Genomic DNA, 23,699 nt, shown 5'->3' with positions numbered 1-23,699 from the left:
AGGTAAATCAGTAACATACATGCAGTGGAAACGGGGCACAGATGTAGCATAGGTTTGGAGCTGTAATGTACGGTGCCACAAGCTACGAGGAGGCTTGTCTTAAGCTTGTACCATACACAGCTTCGCAGCCAATGTCAGCAGTAGTGAGACAGGATTTCACGACCAAGGAGACAGAAGACTAGGGAATATATTAAAAGTGAAATTTGCTGCGTTTATTTCATCACGAGTTAGCACAGACAGGTCCAACCCTAACCTCGCCCAATATCCAACTGTATGCATTAGACAAAAGCAAGTCAAACGTCACATTTTACGAGGCATGGAAGTGACGGATAACGGCAAGGAATCTAATGTATGGGTAGTTAGGGTTTAGGGCTGGGGGGAGTTGGGTATGTTATTCTGGGGTTTTTGCGAGTCTCGGAACTCTGTTGTTTAAAATTATAAATGCCTCAATCAAACATTTTCTAAAATAAAAGTCACATTTTACAGCGACAGGACATTCCAAAATGTTTTACAGCCACTTAAACACGTCTGAAGTTTGCTTACAGCTCTAATGTAGGCAACAGACAGACAGCCAGAACTGGTACAGCAACATGGTAAAGATTCGATAATCTGTTCACTGATGTTTATTGAGGATTAAATTATTGATCAGGGTCACTGGGAAGAACGTTTCTGCTCTTCTTCGAAAATAATGCCACAGGATCTTTCCCACCAACCCAAGAGGGCAGACAGGACCTCGGTCTAATATCTCATCCAAATGCATCTCCAGCAGTACAGCACTGTTCCAGTACTGCACTGGAATGTCAGTCTGGATTATGTTTTCCAGTCTCTGGAGTAGGGCTTGAAATGGCAACCTTCAGACTCGAGAGGCAAGGTGCTACCTGCAGCTCGCTGTAGGAAGCAAGTACCTACTGTGCTGTAACACACCTACCTCCATCCAGGTGAGCTTAGACAACCCAACACCATTCCATAGGTCTGGTATGAATCGGCCAGTTCCATACCAGACTGTGTGCTCGCAAACTAAATCACCAGGAAAACATATTCCTAAATGATGGGGGAGGGAATCATCTTTAATGTGATTTTTTAAAAAGTTGTTTTTGAGAATTCGGTGCACTTTTCCTTGTCCCATTATGACACGATGAGTCTTGCCTGGGGATTAAATACTACAAACGGTGCAAATAAAGGTCCTATAATCTTCTAATGCCTAGTATATCACTACACAAGCTTCCTACAATCTCTCAGCATCTAGTATATCACCACTTTATATTTCCAGTGTCACCTTACCGACTGCTTTGTCCGTCACGAGTTTCCCCATGGTGCTCTCCACTGCAGTCAGTGTCTCTCCTGGCTGCTGCTCGGTCAGTAATCCAATTTGCTTCAGATTGGCAAACGTCAGGATGTGATCATAACCATAACTCTGGAAGGGGAATAAATGTGAACGAGGTTACAGGTCAGGATAGTGAACGCTGCTAGAGAGTTCCAAAGGGGACGTGGTCTGTTCACTGTAATAAAAGGAGAGCCAACGGTCAACTCATCAACCCCATGCCAGCTTTAATTGGAAACAGCTCGTGTACAATCAGATATTATTCAATCCGGTTTACATGAGTCACTTTATCTGACACTCACATTACATTATATCAAAAGTCATTTGTCCTACAATCCTGAAGATCCCTATTCATGTCCGTTACTCAGAGACCAAGTCCCAATCTGTAAAATCAGGAACTGCAAAACCAACGGCTTCATGACATTCAATTAAGACAAGTTGGCCAGATTCCAGGTGAGTTGACGTTTACACCATGTCAGGTTGATCAATAATGGATGGTGACTGAGGTTGGCCCTGGAGTAAATATCACTGCTTGCTTCAATCAAATTATGACTGGATTGTATGTCAGATCACATTGTCAATTTCATAGTTGGGTAGACAATGTATCGATCAATCAGAGCCTCTGGGTGCGGGTGTCAATTTCCACCCTTTGTTTAATGTATCAATTAGCTATGGGTAAATGAATGGGCATGCCTGCATAATCAGGGCAGCCATGAGAACAACACTAAGAGCAAGTGTGCAGCAGGTTCTACATAATGTGCTTTCGGTAATTGTGATTTAAACAAGATCACCGTTATCAGATCCTGTCGCAGCTCTGATCCCTCCAGCAGAGACATAGAAAATAGCAGAAGGCCATTCGGCCCTTCGAGCCTGCTCCACCATTCAACATGATCATGGCTGATCCTTTATCTCAACATATTCCAACAATCTCCAAGCCCCTTGACATCTGGGTGGCACGGTAGCACAGTGGCTAGCACTGTTGCATCACAGCGCCAGGGTTCCAGGTTTGATTCCTGGCTTGGGTCACTGTCTGTGTGGAGTCTGCACGTTCCCCCCGTGTCTGCATGGGTTTCCTCCGGGTGCTCCGGTTTCCTCCCACACGTCCCGAAAGACGTGCTTGTTAGGTGAATTTGACATTCTGAATTCTCCCTCTGCGTACCCGAACAGGCGCCGGAGTGTGAGGACTAGGGGCTTTTCACAGTAACTTCATTGCAGTGTAAGCCTACTTGTGACAATAAAGATTATTATTATACCCCTTTATCAGTACAGTAAAGATCTCAAGGTACATTGTGTGGAATTGTTCACCAAAGCTCGATCAAAGAAATAGCCTTTAGGGAATTTTTTTTTTTAATGTGGAGAGAGAAAGTAGTAAGGGGACTAAGATCTTGGGGTAACGGTTCCACTGTTAGTAGAGGAAATGAAGAAATGCACAGGGAACCAGAATTGAAGGGTCAAAGAACATTGGCCTGAAATTTAAAAATAGTAGTAGCATTGGGCGTGGTCATAGAGAGTCCCGAAAGACGTGCTTGTTAGGTGAATTGGACATTCTGAATTCTCCCTGTGTACCTGAACAGGTGCCGGAGTGTGGGGACCAGGGGATTTTCACAGTAACTTTAAAGCGATGTTTCCCTCTCGTCTTCACCACTGCAGGAAAGGCAAATTGCTACAAGGCCTTTTTTGGATGCGAGTCGACTGAGCAACACTGCTTCCCGACCTCTTTCCTCTTCTCCCCACCCACAGTCTCTCCAGCCTCACCTTCACCTCAACCCCTAATCCACTTTTGAAAGGAGCGTCTGGGTCCTAACCAACTGGGGAAAGGCAGAATTACAAATTGCAGCTTCTAAGTGGTGCCCTGGATGACATTTCTTCCTCAATCCAGAACATCAAAACGGCTGAGTGCTGGCACTCTTAGCTCTGGGTTCAAGTCCCACTGCAGAAACTTGAGCATACAGCGCAGGCTGACAATTCAGTTGCAGGGCTGTAGCCTCTCCACCCACCCGCACCGGCCACATCCCGAGAACAAAAATTTATCCCAGCAGATCACACCCCTGATCAGTGCTGTGACCGTGGCATCTTTCTTTGCTCACCTGCAGATACTGAGTTTTCAACGATCGATAATCCTTAGAAATCAGGCCTGAGGGGAAATAACAGGAAATGCAAACACACAAGATCAGAAGGAAAAATGGCAAATGCTGAAAATCCGACATAAAGGCACGAAGGCCTGTCAGCTTCTCTAAAGAGAAAAGATGGGAGAGTTCTTCAGGATAAGATCCTTCATGAGAAAAAAAAAGATTCTTCTCCTTGGAACATAGCCGCTTTTGGGGAGATTACTGGTTTAGCACACTGCGCTAAATCGCTGGCTTTTAAAGCAGACCAAGGCAGGCCAGCAGCACGGTTCGATTCCCGTACCAGCCTCCCCGAACATAGCGCTGGAATGTGGCGACTAGGGGCTTTTAACAGTAACTTCATTGAAGCCTACTCATGACAATAAGCGATTTTCATTTCATTATTTGGGGAGGTGTCCAAATAATAAGGGGTTTTAGCGAATAGGGATGAACAGTTTCTACAATGGGAGGGGAGGGTAAGGCAGCAACCAGCTATAGATAAGAAACAGAATGAAAGTTAGAAGACATTTCTTTACAAGGTGAGTTGTACTCTAGAACGCACTGCCTGAAAACGTGAACAAAAGGGAACTAGATAAATACTTGAAAAGGAAATATTTGCAGGCCTATAGGGGAAGAGTGGGGAGTGCATAGCTCTTTCAATGAGCTAGCACAGGCATGATGGGCCGAATGGTCCCCTTCTGTGCTGCGTCATGCTACCCTTCGAACATTGTCACCAGCTGAAAGATTCACATGTCTCTTCCCCCCCCCCCCCCCCAGCGCTTGCTGTTTGCGTTTCTGTGTTCAATGATTTTCCGTTACCATTTTAACATTTTCCCCAATTTTCTTCCTCTCCTGGATGGGTTGGCTCCCTTACAGGGGGAAACACTCCCTCCCTCAGTGGTGGGTACACCTCGGTTCCTCACTCGTGTAGCCATTACCCACGTGGGGGTCCCAGCAATAATTGTTGGCGAGCTGCGCACTGGCCAAGAACATGGCAGTCAAACAAGATGCAGTCCACAGCAGGGGCCCGCACTCAGCCACCTGTGTTGACCAGAAGTGGGAATCCTGCCTTGCTCTGCACTTCCATATCCCAAGGGACTGCAGGCAATGGCACGACTGATTAATCAATAACTCCATTATCGTATACATATTAACAGAGAAGGTGGCTTTAGCTTCACGCCAGCGCGCGGTAAGCATTTAAACTCCAGCACTATCCTGTCCCAGGCTATCAAACACACTGGCAGGCCAATCCATAACATTACTGTGTTTAGTGCCCAAGTAATGTATAGTTTCCATCATCTCATTATAGAACATAGAACAGTACAGCACAGAACAGGCCCTTCGGCCCTCAATGTTGGGCCGAGTATTGTCCAAAACCAAGATCAAGCTATCCCACTCCCTGTCATTCTGGTGTGCTCCATGTGCCTATCCAATAACCTCTTGAAAGTTCCTAAAGTGTCCGACTCCACTATCACAGCAAGCAGTCCATTCCACACCCTAACCACTCTGAGTAAAGAACCTACCTCGGACATCCCTCCTATATCTCCCACCCTGAATCTTAGTTATGCCCCCTTGTAACAGCTACATCCACCCGAGGAAATAGTCTCTGAACGTCCACTCTATCTAACCCCCTCATCATCTTATAAACCTCTATTAAGTCGCCTCTCATCCTCCTCTGCTCCAAAGAGAAAAGCCCTAGCTCCCTCAACCTTTCCTCATAAGACCTATCCTGCAAACCAGACAGCATCCTGGTAAATCTCCTCTGCACCCTTTCCAATGCTTCCACATCCTTCCTATAGTGAGGTAACCAGAACTGCACACAATACTCCAAATGTGGTCTCACCAGGGTCATGTACAGTTGCAGCATAACCCCGCGGCTCTTAAACTCAAGCCCCCTGTTAATTAACGCTAACACACTATAGCCTTCTTCACGGCTCTATCCACTTGAGTGGCAACCTTCAGAGATCTGTGGACATGAACCCCAAAGATCTCTCTGTTCCTCCGCATTCCTCAGAACCCTGCCGTTGACCCTGTAATCCGCATTCAAATTTTTCCTACCAAAATGAATCACCTCGCACTTATCAGGGTTAAACTCCATCTGCCATTTTTCGGCCCAGCTCTGCATCCTATCAATGTCTCTTTGCAGCCGACAACAGCCCTCCACCTCATCCACTACTCCACCAATCTTGGTGATTATGGTAAAAGAAAATATTATTGCCCTTGAGAGAGGATCACCAGGTATCAAGAATCTAGATTAAGCTAAAGTTAGTTATGCTGAGCTCACTTTCTTTGGAAATTAGGTGACTTCAAGGCCATTATTAGAGACGCTAATTGTTCAAGGGCTGAAATACCAGAGGACAAAGTTTTTTTTCAAATAAATTTAGGTTACAAAGGTTTCAGACTCACCATTTTCTGTCAGCGAAAGGAGACACATCAACCGTAGACTCTCTAGTGGAGAAATCTGAAAGATTAAAATGAGTCAGGAATAAATGGGGCCTGCGCAGGAAAGGCTGACTGGCAGGTTACTAAACATAGAACACCAAAGGCTGGGGGATTTGTCATTCTTCAGCACAACATTTACTTCTCCTCGTCTCCCAACCAAAAACACATTCCCTAAAATTCCCTTCCGAACGTGATGGTTCCACATGAATAGTAGGAGGAGTATTCAGTGAATTCCGGCCTCTCCTAGTGCGTACACTATGTCGCTCCCAGTCGCCATTGCAGGTTAACCATCATGAATGGGATCCCAGGCTACTCCCTTGAGCTCAATCACGGTGAAGCCCACCATCTGGTCCCCAGTTACTCAATCAAATTTGGGGCCAGGTTGGCCTGCTTAGCTCATTAAAGCCTGCTTTTACTAACATACCACTAATGAATCTATGATATTATATAAAAGCAAATTACTGTGGATGCTGGAATCTGAAGCGAAAGGGAAAATGCTGGAAAATCTCAGCAAGTCTGGCAGCATCTGTAGCTAACATTTCGAGTCCGATGACTCTTTGTCAAAGCTAACAGACAGAGAAAGTGGGAAATATTTATACTGTTGAGCGAGTAGAGATATTTCCACAGTATAAATATTTCCCACTTTCTCTGTCTGTTAGCTTTGACAAAGAGTCATCGGACTCGAAATGTTAGCTACAGATGCTGCCAGACTTGCTGAGATTTTCCAGCATTTTCCCTTTCGTCTATGATATTAAATAACAGATTGTTGCCAAGCACCCTCCAGGAATACACTCTGTAGAAATAACAATTACAGATAGTCCATATAATAAGGTTTTAGGGCCATTTTACTGCGAGGAATGACCATGATTGATGTGTTTTTGTGAGATTCACAGCACGAACAGACTCAAAAACAGCTTCTTCCCCACTGTCACCAGACTCCTAAATGACCCTCTTATTGACTGAACTCATTAACACTACACCCTGTATGCTTCAACCGATGCCAATGCTTATGTAGTTACATTGTATATCTTGTGTTGCCCTATTATGTATTCTCATGTATTTTCTTGAATTGTTTAATTCCCTTTTCTTCCCATGTACTGAATGATCTGTTGAGCTGCTTGCAGAAAAATACTTTTCACTGTACCTCGGTACACGTGACAATAAACAAATCCAATCCAATCCAATCCCTGTACTGGTGATTTTCCCACATCTTTGCTCAGTAATTACTGTAAAGCAGACGTTACAACTGTGACATTGATCACTTATTCTTACCCAAGCATAATTTCTCATATATGAATGCACAAGAGGTATGTCAACCCCAACACCCACTGTTGAAGGTGACTGAGCGATTGTAAACACATGTACACTGATGCCCCATACCTGCCGGTTAACATGTTCCTCAATACAGCTGGTACTCTCTCGGATCTCAAATCCCTCCAATAGCGCTGGGGAGGGAAACAAAAACCAGTCCATGAATACAACAGCAACCAAAAGCACACAAAGGAATGCCAGAAAATTGGTAAATGAATGAAAGACAAGTTGGCCCGGGGAACACTCCTGCGAGGGGGAACGTGCAAGAGGAATAGATCTCCGGCAAGGGGTCTGTCAAGCTGCCAGATGTTGATGGCTGAAATAAGGTATTTCTGGCATTAGATCTTCTGTGATACATTGCTCAATTTTAAAAACTGATCAACTTCTGGCATAAGGAAATTCCTGCAATTGTCCCAATTGGTGCGATTTCCTTCCAAATCCCAGTTTTGCTCTTTACACTAAGGATAACATTGATACTTCATAGCAGGGTGACTTTCGGTCCCTTCCTCTATCAGATTTTGATGATTTTGTGCAGAAATGAAAACTTATCGTATTGTCTCCTAAAACACGTCCTTCCTCAGGAAACATCCAAGATGCAGAATTCCTCACCTTCCACTTACAATTTCAAGTGCTTTAAAACACTAACTCTCTTAATCACTAATCCCACAAGTGCCTCACTTCTCTCCTATTTTTTGTTGCTACCCTGTTGGTGCTTTGTGAACCCCACCACTTCATTTAGATTACATCACTTACAACAAAAAAATGTGGGTGAGCTGATCACACAGCAGCTGGGACGGCACAGTGGTCAGCACTGCTGCATCACAGCGCCTGGGACCTGGGTTCAATTCCGGCCTTGGATGACTGACTGTGTAGAATCTGCGTGTTCTCCTGGTGTCTGCGTGCGTTTCCTCACACAGTCCAAAGATGTGCAAGTTAGGTAGATTGGCCATGATAAAATTGCCCCTTAGTGTCCAGGGGCGTGCAGGTTAGGTGGGGTTACTGAGAGAAGGAAGGGGAGCGAGTTTAAGTAGGGTGTTCTTTCAGAGGGCCGGTGCAGACTCAATGGGCTGAATGGCCTCCTTCAGCACTGTAGGGATTCTATGGGACTCTGTATGATCCACATACCATGTTCAGACTTTAGCAGCTCCTGAAAATCCTGTTTCGTTTTCTTTTTCATAATTGACTCGCACGCTCCAATATCTAAGAGAAAAACGAACGGACAAAGCTTTAACCGCTGATACTCCACGGAATTTCTTTATGCATTGTCCAGAACAGTCGAACCAGAGGATACAGGCCGTGCTTGAAGGTAAATTCAAACCCAATCAGCAGGAACAATATTTCAATATAGGAGTGAGTGGTCAATCTACGGCATAGATTGTCCAGGGTGACAGTGGAAGAAGTTTGCATTGATTTGATCAAATGCCAATTAATTAGGTGGATTCCTTTCATGAAATAACATTTTGGGATCCAGTATGTGAGGAATTTGTGACGTGACCTGTGGGGGGTGGAACGTACTCAGATGGAACAGTTGGTTTGGGACCTCTGCTTCCCAAATCTCTCCAACATTGTGAGGTTTCTCCCACCTCATGTCTGGGTCTGCTGTAAACTCACTGATAGAGATTGAGCACTGTAATTAGTCAACAACTGCATCATTGTATCATGTGACTATCCATGGAATCTTTACGGTGCAGAAGGAGGCCATTCGGCCAATCGGGTCTGCACCGACCCTCTGAAAAAGCCGGTTTAGCTCAGTTGCCTGGACAATTGGTTTGTGATGCAGAGCAGCTCAGGTTTAATCCCCATACCGGCTGGGGTTATTCATCAAAGCCCCGCCTTCTCAACCTTGCCCCTTGCCTGAGGTGTGGTGACCCTCAGGTTAAATCCCCACCAGTCAGCTCTCCCTTCAAAGGGCAGAGCAGCCGATGGTCATCTGGGACTATGGAGACTTTACCTTACTAATCATTCACTCGTCAGGCAGTCATCGTTAAATATCGGAATTCTGAGATCAAAAAACACTATTATCCATCTAGTTATCCTGTCCTGGGAGGCAATGTGATATGATAATGGAGTTATTGATCAATCAAAGCATCCAATCTCTATCAGTTAGTTTACAGCAGATCCAGACATAGGTTCAAAGTCACTTGTTCCTTCATTGCAACGTTAATGGACACCTACTTGTGACGCTAATAAAGATATTATTATACTTAATCATATACTATTATATTATAATAATTTAATTATTAATAAATTATTTTGACATTTCCAGATTATTTAGTTGAATACCTGAGAAATTAATGGTGCTAGGTGACATTACTATACATCCAATCGCTGACTCCTAGGAAAAATGCCTGGGTTGTGGGTTCAACACACATCTTTGGGTTGTGGGGGTGAAACCCACGCAGACACGGGGAGAATGTGCAAACTCCACACGGACAGTGACCCAGAGCCGGGATCAAACCTGGGACCGTGGCGCCGTCAGGCAGCAGTGCTAACCACTGCGCCACCGTGCTGCCCTTGGATTTGTATTTATATCCTGTTTCATCAGGTCTCTCAAGTGTCCCCCAAAAACTCCACATAATGCAAGTCACTTTGAAACTTGGCGATCGTTAGCATGTGGGAAATGGTAGCCAAACAGAAATGTCCAGGAAACTACGGGAACTTCCTGCTCTTTGTCAAATAGTGCAGTCAGATGGGGCTTCAGCTCAATGTAGCACCTCTGATGATGCAACATTCTTGCGATAAACTAATGGGAGTGTCAGTCCAGACTTTGTGCTCCAGGATAAAAAGAAGATTGAACCCACAACTTTCCGACGTAGATGTGTGAGTACCACCAATGGTTAAGTCTCTTAGGTACTTACGCAGACTCAGTAACCGATGCTCCTGTTTCAAGGTCTTCAACTCCTGAGATACAAAATCCTTCATCTGTTTAATATCCATCCCTTGGCGTTTCTGTGTGGAACAGTAAGAAGCTATTCAGACCCTTGTCTGTAACACATGAAAATGTCCCCTTATTCTCTCCCAATTTTCTCACCTCCTCCCCTGGAGAGGCTGGATCTTGCTGGGATGAACTCATACCAAGTCCCATTCATCTATCACCTCCTGTCTTTGAAGGGGGGGGGGGGGGGGTTCAGCGATGATACCTCTTAAAACTGAAGTTAGCATGCCACTAGAGAAGTTTTACATAAGTTATTTTATTAAGGATTGAGATGAATGATAGGACTGAGTAATCATTATTAACCATTAAACATGTATTTTTAGGACATAGCAGTAATAAGTAATCAAAGGGATTTAGGATAGCTCACTTGACCAAAAGGACATTACTTCTAATATCCTGTCTTTGTAAAACAATCCAGGGTGCTGGTTCTATTGTTCTGTTTCTCACAGTCAGCACAGGCTGCTGGGATTGTGCACAGCTGTCAGGATGAGGATCAATCATGCGCTGCTTGCAATTCTATTGGATAAGTTTAAACGTAGCAGCTTCAGGGATTGGATTGTGTCCAACTGGGGAGGGTTATTGATTATTGAACGTTGTAGAAGTACTGTGTTCTGGTCTTTGTTCGGCTGAACAGATCTTGACCAATATCCAGTCTGTTCTCCGTGTACACGTAACCAGCTTGATTAAACAGCCCCACCATCTGTACTGAGCTGAGCCACAGGGAATAACCCCACGTGGAAGCTGACTCAATACGCAGGTCTAGAAACCGCTCGGCTTGGTTTTTAAATTCCTCCATGGCCTCGCCGTTCCCCATCCATTACCACCAATTTTAGCCTCTTGCCCATCCGAGGTTTTCATGGCACCACCATTGGGGGTCATGCCTCTGCTGCTTTGACCCCAAGAACACCCCCTGTAAACCCCTCTGCCTCTTTACCTCTCTCTCTCTCTTTTCCTTGGAGATGTTCCTTAAAATCTATCATTGTAAAAACTCTTTCTATGGCTTGGGGTCAAATAATGTTTGACAATGGCGGCATGGTAGCACAGTGGTTAGCACTGTTGCTTCACATCTCCAGGATCCCAGGTTCGATTCCCGCCTTGGGTCACTGTCTGTGCGGAGTCTGCACATTTCTCCCCGTGTCTGCGTGGGTTTCCTCCGGGTGCTCCGGTTTCCTCCCACAGTCCAAAGATGTGCAGGTGAGGTGGATTGGCCATGATAAATTGCCCTTAGTGTCCAAAAAGTTTAGGCAGGGTTACTGGGTTATGTGGATAGGGTGGAGGTGTGGGCTTGGGTAGGGGGCTCTTTCCAGGGGCCGGTGCAGACTCGATGGGCCGAATGGCCTCCTTCTGCACTGTAAATTCTATGATTCTATGAATACGCGTGTGATTAACCTTTTTTGGGATCGGGGGTTTACTTTGTTCCTTAGTGTTATATAAGATTATATAAATGGAAGTTGTCACTGCGCTACAGTCGTCGCCATGGTACTTTAATAGATTGATCCTTTTACCGAGCGTGGGCCTGGACACCAAGTGTCAGCAAGTTTGAGTGGGCCCACTGCTGAACCCAATTTCAGATAACAAAACCTTTAAGCCAGATTCAGACTTTGCAGCCTGCCCAGCTCAAGGTGCTGACCACTGCCCCAGTAGCGATTACGACAGGCTCCAATACCCTGTTGTGTACCATTGACAGAATGGTGATGTACTGTCTGAGCCGTCGGGCAAACTCAGGATCTGGGTTAATAGATCTGATGGATGAAGAAATTAGGCACTACTCCCATGGAAACACAGTGCGCCTCTGCCCAGCCTCTCTGTGCGATCTTACTGGGGATGTTAACTCATGTGTTCAGTTACAATGATTTGGTAGGAACACCACTATTGCAACCCCCTGGGCCAGTGCACAGTCAATTCCAGCCCCACTTGACCTGGAGGCACAACACAATTGAATTAAACAATAATTCTTAGAAAAACACCCAAAGAGCCCATGGCTGCCGAATAATTACAGCCACCAGGTTTGTAAAATTAAACATAACTTTTTGTTTATAGAAACCATAATAAAATATGCAGCAAACATAATTGGTTAACTATCACCTAATTTCTAATTCCCCACTTTATCTTTCCCTCCACTCTCTATACACACACAACCACACACATGACAGACAAACACAGGGGGGAGGGGTGAAAATCACAAGGAAAAGAGTCTTGTGTTTCAGATTGTTGGCTTTAAGCAGACCTTGCTTCAAAGTGGTGCCATAAAGTCTGGGTTTTGCTGTCTAAAACTAGTAGCACAATATACTATGTTGCAACCTCCTGAATTCCTCCTTCGCTCTGCTGCTTGACTTAAAGGCACATGTCCATTAACCATCCATGGATCAAAATGATAACAGCAAAAGTAAAGGGGAAATAAGGGAATCAGCAGGAGGACCTGTACACCACCAACTGCAGTTTCTACAAGACAGCTCAAAACGTGAGCCGTCTCTCCCAACAGGATAGTATAACTCTGAAGGAACAGCACCCTTTTCTATGATACTTACATCATACTGTGCCTGAAGCCGTCTTGCTTTCTGGCTTAAGAACCCAAACACATTAGAGAAATGCTCATTCCGAATCTCTTTGAAAACCTGTAAAAGAAGCAAAGTATAAACAAAGGTTATACAAGAGGCAGCACAGTAGCACAGTGGTTAGCACTGTTGCTTCACAACTCTAGGGTCTCAGGTTCCATTCCCGGCTTGGGTCACTGTCTGTGCGGAGTCTGCACGTTCTCCCCGTGTGTGCGTGGGTTTCCTCCGGGTGCTCCGGTTTCCTCCCACAGTCCAAAGACGTGCGGTTTGGGTGGTTGGCCATGCTAAATTGCCAAACAGATTGGGTGGGGTTACTGGGATAGGATGGAGGTGTGAGCTTGGGTAGGGTGCTCTTTCCAAGAGCCGGTGCAGACTCAATGGGCTGAATGGCCTCCTTGTGCAATGTAAATTCTATCATTCTATGAATAGCCATGGGTTAGAAAGGCCGTTCAGTTCACTCAGTCATTGAATCCTAACCTATTCAGCCAGAGAGTTATTGAACAAGTTGTCAAGGAGGCTGCTGAAGCAATAAGTATAAATGAGTTCAAGAGATAGTTCAATGAGTTTCTGAAGAAAGATGGGGTTGAGAGATACAATGGAAAAATCAACAGAGGAAATGATGACATCAAAAAGAATTGCTTTAGGACTTCCGGTGGCGGCGATGTTCAAGTGAGCCGCACATTCGGCGGGCTCTCACTCCGGCGGGGCTTAGCAGCTGATTCCCCGCGATAGCGGGACCACGGGGGCGGCAAAAAGGCTGCCATGAAAGAAGAGGAGAGCGGGCTGCAGCGGATGGAATTGTGGGAGGCCAGCAGGTAGAGGAAGAAAGAGAGAGAGAGAGACGGAGGCAAGGAGGAAACTGACCTGAAGGGTAAGATGGCGGACCCACGGACCTTCCTTCCTCCAGGACAAGGAAAAAAGTTTGGAGTTGCTGAGGAGGGACAGCTTGGACCCACTTCAGATGCCCAGGAGGTAAAATGTAAGGAGCTGGGAGAAGGAAGGCGGCAGCGAAGGTGCTGAGGGGCTGGCTGCGGCACATGGAACAGCGGGATTCCAGAAGGCAGAAGAAGAAGGAGAAAAAGGGACAGAGACAAGGACCTGAAGAAAATTACCTGGGACCTAAGATGGCGGACACAGGGACCCCGGACTCAGCAATCCAGCAGGCGCTGGATAACATGCTCCAGGTAATGAAGTCCAGTTTTGAAGCGCTGAAGCGGGACAGCTTGGACCCAATCCAGAAAGCGGTGGATCAGCTGAACCAGAGGCTGGACGCCCAGGATGTTAAAGTTAAGGAGCTGGGAGAGGCGGTGGAGGAGCAGGCGGATACGCAAACGGTTGCAACGCTAGAAGTTGACGGCCTGAAAGAGCGGCAGAGAAGACTACTGGACAGAGTGGAGGAGCTGGAGAATAGAGTCCGCAGGAACAATCTGAGGATGGTCGGCCTCCCGGAGGGGGCGGAGGGAGCTGATGCTGCAGCGTTTGTAGCAGACCTGCTGAAGCAGCTGATGGGGACCGAAGACTTTCCGCGACCGCTGGAGCTGGAGGGGGCACACAGAGTGCAGGCAAGGCAGGGGCGGCCGGGCGGACCCCCCCGCCCGATGGTGATTAGGTTCCACAGGTTCGTGGACAAGGAGCGGGTGCTGCAGTGGGCAAAGAGCGCCAGGAGCAGCATGTGGAACAACAGTGTTCTCCGCATTTATCAGGACCTAAGCCAGGAGGTGGCTCGGCGGCGAGCAGCCTTTAAGAATGTCAAGGAGGTGCTGTTCAAGAAGCACGTGAAGTTTGGTCTGCTGTTCCCAGCTCGGCTATGGGCCACGCACCAGGGTCAACACCGCTACTTCTCCGAGCCCGAAGAAGCGATGGATTTTGTGAGGGACCTGGGGCTGGTCCCGAAAGGAGGCCCCAAGGACGCGAGTTAGGGCCCGAGGATTTTTGTGGGAAGGAACGCCGAATGTGCCTGGACTGCTGCTCAACGGTTTGCTGGGCCAAAGGGGCCAAGCGGAACATTTGAGACTCTTTCCTTTGTTCATGGACATTTCTGTGCTTTTTCTCTTTTTTCTGTGTTTTTTTTTCCTGTTTGGGCTGGTTTGTGCTTTTTGTGCAGCTCGCGGAAGACACTGGAGCCGGCTTGCCCCGGTGGGTGGGGAGGAGGATGGGGAAACAATGGGAATGAGACAGGAAGGCACCGGAGTGTTGAGTCACCGGGCTAGCAGATTGGCTAGTCAAGGGAGTGAGTTACAGCCAGTAGATGGCAGGGGTGGGGGTATCGGGGGATGGGTTTAGGGGAGGGGGGGGTTGTTTTGCTGACGGGAGAGGGACTTGAAATAGGCACTGGAAAGGAGGTCGAGGGTGGAGGCAGCTATAGGGCGGGCCAGGAATGGCGCAACGCAGGGGTCAGGGGCCGGCCCGAGAAAGGCTATGGCTGACCGGCGGGGGGGGGGGGGGGGGGGGGGGGGGGGGGGGGGGGGGGATGTACCCCCCGACCAGGCTGATCACCTGGAACATCAAGGGACTGAATGGGCCGGTTAAGAGGCGCGGGTGTTCGCGCACTTGCGGGCCCTGAGGGCGGACGTAATTATGTTGCAGGAGACACATCTGAAAGTGTCGGACCAGACCAGGCTAAGGAAGGGCTGGATTAGCCAGGTCTTCCACTCGGACTTGGACTCGAAGTCCAGAGGGGTGGCAATCATGATCAACAAGCGCGTGCAATTTGAGGCAGAGGGCATATCCGCAGACAGGGGGGGGCAGATACCTGATGGTACGAGGCAGACTGGAGGGGAGAAGAGTGGTGCTGGTGAATATATATGCCCCGAACTGGGATGACGTGGACTTCATTAAAAGAGTGCTGGGGAAGATCCCGGACTTGGATTCTCGCAGGCTAATAATGGGAGGGGACTTTAACATGGTCCTTGACCCGACTTTGGATCGGTCGTGTCCCAGAACGGGTAGACTCTCAGCAATGGCAAGGGAGCTGAAAGGGTTTATGGAGCAAATGGGGGCAGTGGACCCCTGGAGAGATAGACAGCCAACAGGAAGGGGCTACTCGTTTTACTCGCACGTCCATAAAGTATATTCCAGGATAGATTTCTTTGTACTAAGCAGGGACTGTATGGGGGAGGTAAAGAACACGGAATACTCAGCAATTACCATTTCAGACCATGCCCCGCATTGGGTGGACCTGCAGTTCGGGGGAGCGAGCTATCAACGCCCGCAATGGAGGCTAGATGTGGGACTGCTGTCGGAGGAGGGGATCTGCGAGAGGCTTCGGAAATGTATAAAAAATTACCTGCAGGTGAATGACACGGGGGAGGTCTCAGCGGCGACCTTGTGGGAGGCGCTAAAGGCGGGGGGGAGCTGATTTCAATTGGGGGCCACAGAGCCAAGGCAGACCGGGCAGAGATGGATAGATTGGTCAGGGAAATGGGTCGGATAGATGAAGAGCACGCGGAGTCCCCGGGGGAGGTTTTACTCAGGGAGAGGCAGAGACTACAGGCGGAACTGGGGGCACTATCCACGAGCAGGGCCGTGGAACAGCTTAGGAAGGCGAGTAAAACCACTAGTTTATTTTCCTGCCAGGTAAAGAAACCCGGGCTTTGAACAAATGGGGAGTTTGTTACCGAGTTTGTAAGAGGTTGCGTCAGCTTTATTGTAGAATTTTCTGATCATGAATGATTTCTCTCGCTCACATACTCACTTTGTCCTGAGAGTTCAGCAACACTTTCACACCTTTATTGAGGACGTTACTTCCGAACCAAAGTCAACGCTCCTGAAATTGACCAGAATCCACAGTTACTGTTCCGTACATCAGCAGACCCTGCTGGTTAGGGGCTGGTTTAGCTCACTCAGCTAAATCGCTGGCATTTAAAGCAGGCCAGCAGCACGGTTCGATTCCCGTACCAGCCTCCCCGGACAGGCGCCGGAATGTGGAGACTAGGGGCTTTTCGCAGTAAATTCATTGAAGCCTACTCGTGACAATAAGCGATTTTCATTTCATTTCAAGTGAGGGACTGGGATACGGGTGATAATGGAATTTGCCCACTCACTTCCCCAGTCCCAGGAGTAACATACCCAGCAACCAATGACCTTCAGTCACAGATTCTTCTTCTATTCAATGAAGATACTGATACAGTCTGCTGCACCTTAACGGAATCCTCGTACTGCCTGAGTGACCATCCTTCACCATGTATCATGATAGTATTAGCAGACTATTTAACTATAATGGCTCAGTGGGTGTCAATTTGACCTCTAAGCCAGAACCTCATGGGTTCAAGTCTCATGCCAGATACGTGAGCCCACAATCCAGGCCAATACTCCCATTGCCATATGGAGGGTGTGCACTGTCAGAGGTGCTGTATTTTCTTTTTTTAAATAAATTTAGAGTACCCAATTCTGTTTTTCCCAATTAAGGGGCAGCCAATCCACCTAACCTGCACATCTTTGGGTTGTGGGAGCGAGACACACGCAGACACAGGGAGAATGTGCAAACTCCAAATGGACAGTGACCCAGAGCACGGATCGAACCCGGATACTCAGCGCCGTGAGGCAGCAGTGCTAACTCCTGCGCCACCGTGCCACCCAGAGGTGCCGATTTTCCAATGAGTCATTCAACTGTAATCAGAACTGCCTTCTCAGGCAGAAGTAAAAGATCGCATGTCATTCACACGAATCCTAAAGGTGAAGGTTATGGTCGAGCCACCAACTCTCACTCTGCCTGCCATCAGTTCTGGTCAATTCTGAAAGGCGGTAGTTTCTAATCTTCACTGTCCAAAATAAAATAAAACAAAAGTGGAGACTCACTCACCGCATTTTATCCTAAACACATCATCCACAAGTCCCTCATACACAACTTGAGAACACATTGGAGTCACATAATCCACATCTGCAAATAAAGAGCACAGGTTGAAACTGAAAGCATAGCAAGGTTAGAATGAAAGATACGTGACCCATTTACAGTTAGAGCTACCCCAGCTGTATCCACCCGTGGTTAACACATTGCCGACTGTGGAAGGAGCCACATAACCCAGGGAATTCATAGGAATGTTTGGAGTTTGTTCATTTCAGTCAGGGCAATAGTGGATGCAACTGTCTCCTGGCAGTGAAAATTAGCAACAGTTCCTGCTCACCGTCCAATATTTCATGCTGGAAATTATGGGAAGGTTATGCTCCCTGGAGTTGGAGCAGAAGAATAGGAGGAAGCTCACGTAAAATATAAACACCAACATAAGTCAGTTAATCGTTTTTTGTAAGTTATATGTGTGTACACTGGCTGTCACCTTTTCACCATAGGCAGATAGTCCTTCCAGGCTTACACCCAACCAACACCCCAAATAAGATACCAAAGAGCAGCCTCCGGAAGCCAGTCCGGAGCAGAACCTTCTACACTGGCGGCGAGACACATGTCACATAACAAACCGCCAGGGAAACTGGACAATCGAAACTGCAGCTTCGTCACTTATTTCTGCATATTACAGATTTCTGTTACATTGCAGCACCTCGGTCAACAAAGAAAACGCGGCCAATCTCAGCCTGACGTGGTTTCATTTCATTCTCTGAATCCTCCACAATCTCCTTCCACAGTTTGTAGGTCATCTACAGCAGGGAGGGAGAGAGAGAGAGGACTTGAAATGTAAGTCAACAGGACTCGCTCTAACATCAAAGACGATCAGAACGCAGTTTTACATGTTTGGCGGAAATCTTACACTCATCAAAATGGGGGAAGATAAGGCGGAGGCTCCAATGTCAAGTATTCCAAGGCTGTACAGCACGGGGTTAGATACAGAGTAAAGCTCCCGCTACACTGTCCCCATCAAACACTCCCAGGACATGTACAGCACGGGGTTAGATACAGAGTAAAGCTCCCTCTATACTGTCCCCATCAAACACTCCCAGGACAGGTACAGCACGGGGTTAGATACAGAGTAAGCTCCCTCTACACTGTCCCCATCAAACACTCGCAGGACAGGTACAACACGGGGTTAGATACAGAGTAAAGCTCCCTCTACACTGTCCCCATCAAACACTTCCAGGACAGATACAGTACGGGGTTAGATACAGAGTAAAGCTCCCTCTACACTGTCCCCATCAAACACTCCCAGGACAGGTACTGCACGGGGTTTAGATACAGAGTAAAGCTCCCCTCTACACTGTCCCCATCAAACACTCCCAGGACAGGTACAGTACGGGGTTAGATACAGAGTAAAGCTCCCTCTACACTGTCCCCATCAAACACTCCCAGACAGGTACTGCACGGGTTAGATACAGAGTAAAGCTCCCTCTACACTGTCCCCATCAAACACTCGCAGGACAGGTACAACACGGGGTTAAATACATTGCAAATCTCCCTCTATTCTGCCCCAACAAGCTGAAAGCTCAGAGCAATACTCCTATTTGGTCCTTTTCCACACAAGAGGCTGAATTCAGGATGTTGTGTATTAAGGACATGTGCCCCATTAAGAACTGGACAGAGACCACACTCAAACCAAGACGGAGGAAACTTTCCCTCCCAAAGGCGTGCGGGGACAGGGGGCGCGCGCGGGGACAGGGGGCGCGCGCGGGGACAGGGGGCGCACGCGGGGACAGGGGGCGCACGCTGGGACAGGGGGCGCACGCTGGGACAGGGGGCGCACGCTGGGACAGGGGGCGCACGCTGGGACAGGGGGCGCACGCTGGGACAGGGGGCGCACGCTGGGACAGGGGGCGCACGCTGGGACAGGGGGCGCACGCTGGGACAGGGGGCGCATGCTGGGAATGGGTGAGGCAGAGGGTTAGGTAGTGACCTTTCATCTCTAGGACCTGGACTTGAATGAAGTGCTGACTGATGGCTGTAATAATTCAACATGGAACGAGTTCACTGACACAACTGACAAGGTTCATAAGATAAATGGGTTTGTGTAATCCTAGTCGACGTCCTTTCCTTTGTTCGTTAGTAAGCTAACGGTTCAACAGAGGTGATCAGGTAAATTGTCTGATTAATAATTCATTCTCATTTCATGTTCCATTACCTTTGCACATCTTCCAATTCCGTAGTCTTTGTGAAAGGTCCAAACAGGGAGTGTAACACGTGCAAAGCCTTCGCCACGGTGCAGATCCACCGATGGTCACCCTCCTGAGGACACACACAGGGCAACGTAAGGTACCAATTCATGTCACAACATACTTCCTAAAATGTGACCGGGAGATATGGCATTTATTGTACATCCCTCACTGTTCGGAGAATGTGGTGAACCTTCTTTGAACCATTATATTTGAATAATTGAGTGCCTTGCAAGGCACTTCAGAGGATACACAAGAGGAGGAACAGAAAGTTAAGCTGATAAATTGCGATTATAAATGGCACCACAGTCTCAGAACTGCTCTCCCCCTCTGAGAGACAGAGCTGACTGGTCGTGATTTACCCCCAGAGTCCTGTAAGAGTCCTCCTGTTATTACCTTTGATCCCATAATCGGGATGTGCCTTTGAGCAGAAGACTCTGCTGAAACAGCCTGCCTGTCAGGACACTGTGTTCCCAGGTTCTGTTTCTTGGAGAGGAGTTAAGACTCCTCGACACCAGGTGAACCTTGGGAGCCGGTTTTGGAGGAAGTCAGTTCGATTGGTCAACTGGCAACCGGTTGGTTGGAAACGGGCGCGGAGGCAGATGTTGTAGCCTTCGCCTCGTTGATCGCCCGAAGGCGGATCCTGTTAGGGTGGAGATCAATCTCTCCACCCTGTGCCCTGGCGTGGTGGTGGTGGGGGGGGGGGGCCTGCTGGAATTCTTAACGTTTGAAACGGTCAAATTTGAACTGAGGGGAAAGACGGAGGGATTCTACAATTCATGGGCGTTATTTCATTATGCACTTTCGAGAATGGATCACATCGAACATTAGAGTGGGCTGGGGGTGGGAAGGTTGGGGGGAGGGGGACTGTATGTGTTAATGGTGACTATGGGTGATTCCTAATTCCCTTTTGTCATTTGTTTATATTAACGTGCGGGCCAATGTCTGGGGTTTGCTGGTATCGCTGTTATTGATATGGGGATTGACATTACATTCGTTACTGATTATGTTGGATGTAAATTTGGGAGAAAGTGTGAAAAAGGAGAATAAAAAATATTTTTTTTTAAACTGCCAACCGGTGGGTTGGCATGGGACAGTGTTCTGCTTGACAATGATTGGTTCCTGGGTGATGCTTTCTGAGGGAACGGGGCAGAAGTGTTTAGACCTTGGAAAGAGAAGGAACGCTCTCTCTCTCTCTCTCTCCTGCTTATTGAAGTGAAAGAATTGCTTTGAGAATTGCTTTACTGTGAACTTGGAATGATGTAGAGGCTGCAGTGAAGGTAGACGACAAAGAAGAAGTATCAAAACAAAAAATGAACTTCGGAGAGACACTAACCGGACATTATCCCAGTGCAATGAACTTTATTGTATTAATATTTTCTTTACCGTACCACCACCCTTTCCCCTCTGTGTTGTTAGTCTGTGCAGAGTGGGGGTAGTTAGGAAGGAGGGGGTTGGAAAGGGGTTCAAATAGCCAGTTACATTTTCTGTCCGTTTAATTATAATACTGTACATAATAAAAGGTTCCTTGTGGTGAAGTTACAAACCTGGAGACTGCGGTTTATTGGGGCTCAACCAAGCACCTCGGGCATTTAAAGTGAAATTTAATTTTACCTGTGTTGTGACTCTGGTTCGATTGGGGCTGGAATTGACCCCAGGGTGTTGCGACAGTCACCACACCTCAGGTGAGAGGTAAGGTTGAGAAGACGGGGCTTCTATGAATAATCCCCGCCGGTAGGGGAATTGAACCCGTGCTGTTGGTGTCGTTCAGAATCACAAACTAGCCATCCAGCCAACTGAGCTAACCGATCCCCTGTTGGGATGGTATAGAGTAGGAGACATAAACACTGGCTAACTGGTCTGTTTCGGACGCTGTACTCTATGCAATTGCCAGTCTCTATCACTCGATATACACACAGCACAATGATTTTTACCACCTGACCCCCTACTTGACTGTATCCAGGCAGGTAAAACAAAACTATCGAGAGCTTCTTTCTTTATTTAAGGCACCGTTTAAAATCTTTCTCTATGATTAAGCGTTTGATCAACCTGCCTTGTTTGAAATACTCCCGTCAACTTCCTTGGGACACTTAGTTACGCTAAGATGCTATGTAAATGCCAGCTGTTGTTGGGGTAGGTGATATTTCTGGAATGATCTAGGAGGGTCCTCAGCACAAGATCCGCCACTTACCAAGAAATAGTCACGGAAAAACTCGGGCAGTTCCATGCTGATGAGGTCATCATCCATGGGCAGTAGATAAAAGGGCCCACTCATCAAAGGATACGTCTGAAATCAGACAAACACAAAGTACAAACCAAGTAAAAGATAGCATGAATCAACACAATAGCATGTTTCCATTTGTTCCTTTTCCTGGTGTCGAGCCCCTAACTCAGGCCGGTCGTGCTTTTCAACCTTGACTCTCATGTTGCAAAGAAGGAGTCAAGGCCTTGTGCAGTCAGCAGGTGAAGCGGCGGATGGATAATCAGAAAGGGTCTCCAGATGTCATTCTATTCCCCTGTTCAAGTCACAGATTCAGTCATCAAATCACAGAATCATACAATTCTGAGGAGGGCCTTTGGCCCATCAAGCCTGCACTGCCAAAAAAAAGCTACTCTAATCTCCACCAACCGCCTCTCCAGCACTTGCCCATAGCCTTGAATGTTTGTGACATTTCAAGTGCTCATCCAAGTACTTTTTAAAGGCCATGAGGTTTCTGCCTCAAATACCCTCCCGGGCCGTGTATTCCAGATTCCCAACACACTCTGGACGCAAAAACATTTTCCTCAAATTTCTTCCAAATCTCCTTCCTTTCGTTTTATTTTAATTTAAAGTACACATTATTCCCCCCCCCCCCCCCCAATTAAGGGGCAATTGAGCGTGTTCAATCCACCTACCCTGCACATCTTTGGTTGTGGGGGCGAAACCCACGCAGACACGGGAGAATGTGCAAACTCCACACGGACTGTGAAACTGAGCTGGGATCGAACCTGGGACCTCGGCGCCGTGAGACTGCAGTGCGGCCACTGCGCCACCGTGCTGCCCTGAAAACTTCTTGATCGACTTCTAAGAGCTTTATAGCAACCCAATAACCAGACGCCCAGGAATGGTAAAACCATGTCTTTGCATCTCCCAAGAAAGACAGCACCTCTGACAGTGACGAACTCCCCTCAGTTTTGTACTAGAGTTTGAATCCACAAAGTGTTGCCCAATGATACCCACTGAGCCAAGAAAACACACATCACCATTTTGAAAAGCAAAGGATGAAAAGGCGCTCACCTCCGAAGATCCCCTCCTCCTCAAGCACAGTCTCGCACATAAAGAACTAAAAAAAAGGGGGGGACAGGTTATACAGCATATTCCTCACCACATTCCCACACTTACAGCCGCGACAATTCAACACAACATCTGGGAAATGTTGGTGGATCAGAAACATTTTAAAAATGTAACTCTTGGGATGTGGGCATCACGGCTGCCATTTATTACCGATGCCTAGTCGTCCTCAAGGAGGCGAGGGTGAGCTTTCTTTTTTTTTTAATTTAGAGTATCCAATTCATTTTTTTTTTAAATTTAGAGTACCCAATTAATTTTTTTTTGTCTAATTAAGGGGCAATTTAGCGTGGCCAACCCACTGCCCTGCACATCTTTGGGGTTGTGGGGGCGAAACCCCACGCAAACACGGGGAGAATGTGCAAACTCCACACGGACAGTGACCCAGAGCCGGGATCGAACCTGGGACCCTCGGCGCCGTGAGGCAGCAGTGCTAACCCACTGCGCCGACGTGCTGCCCTGAGGGTGAGCTTTCTGAAACATTGCAGCCCACGTGGTTTTGGTGCTTTGACAGTTCTGTATAGATTGGTACTTTGATGCAGCACTGACTGTTTTCCCAATCGGAACAGTGAGCAGCTTCGAGATTAATTCGGAGGGGTTGGCATTCCCATGCACCCGCTGCCCTTGTCCTTCTGAGCTGGTGGAGGTTATGGCTTTGGGAGGTGCTGTC

The 23,699-nt window shown here is 47.4% G+C and overlaps 1 protein-coding gene across 1 annotated transcript in view; it reads right to left on the bottom strand.

Moving 5' to 3' along the window:
• The window catches only part of vps33b (VPS33B late endosome and lysosome associated), a 35,311-nt gene that overhangs the window by 6,661 nt on the left and 4,951 nt on the right, over window positions 1-23,699 (bottom strand). Inside the window, 16 exon segments of the mRNA XM_038784272.1 lie at window positions 1,282-1,414; window positions 3,409-3,455; window positions 5,833-5,887; window positions 7,249-7,313; window positions 8,305-8,379; window positions 10,038-10,128; window positions 12,643-12,729; window positions 16,364-16,401; window positions 16,404-16,432; window positions 17,467-17,548; window positions 18,162-18,258; window positions 19,671-19,696; window positions 19,699-19,774; window positions 21,893-21,964; window positions 21,966-21,988; window positions 22,979-23,024. Of these exon segments, the coding sequence (XP_038640200.1) occupies window positions 1,282-1,414; window positions 3,409-3,455; window positions 5,833-5,887; window positions 7,249-7,313; window positions 8,305-8,379; window positions 10,038-10,128; window positions 12,643-12,729; window positions 16,364-16,401; window positions 16,404-16,432; window positions 17,467-17,548; window positions 18,162-18,258; window positions 19,671-19,696; window positions 19,699-19,774; window positions 21,893-21,964; window positions 21,966-21,988; window positions 22,979-23,024 (1,042 nt within the window).

The sequence above is a fragment of the Scyliorhinus canicula genome, chromosome 24 (assembly GCF_902713615.1).
Source record: "Scyliorhinus canicula chromosome 24, sScyCan1.1, whole genome shotgun sequence".
In the NCBI taxonomy this organism is placed as follows: domain Eukaryota; kingdom Metazoa; phylum Chordata; class Chondrichthyes; order Carcharhiniformes; family Scyliorhinidae; genus Scyliorhinus; species Scyliorhinus canicula.
This window is presented reverse-complemented; position numbering and strand designations above follow the sequence as displayed.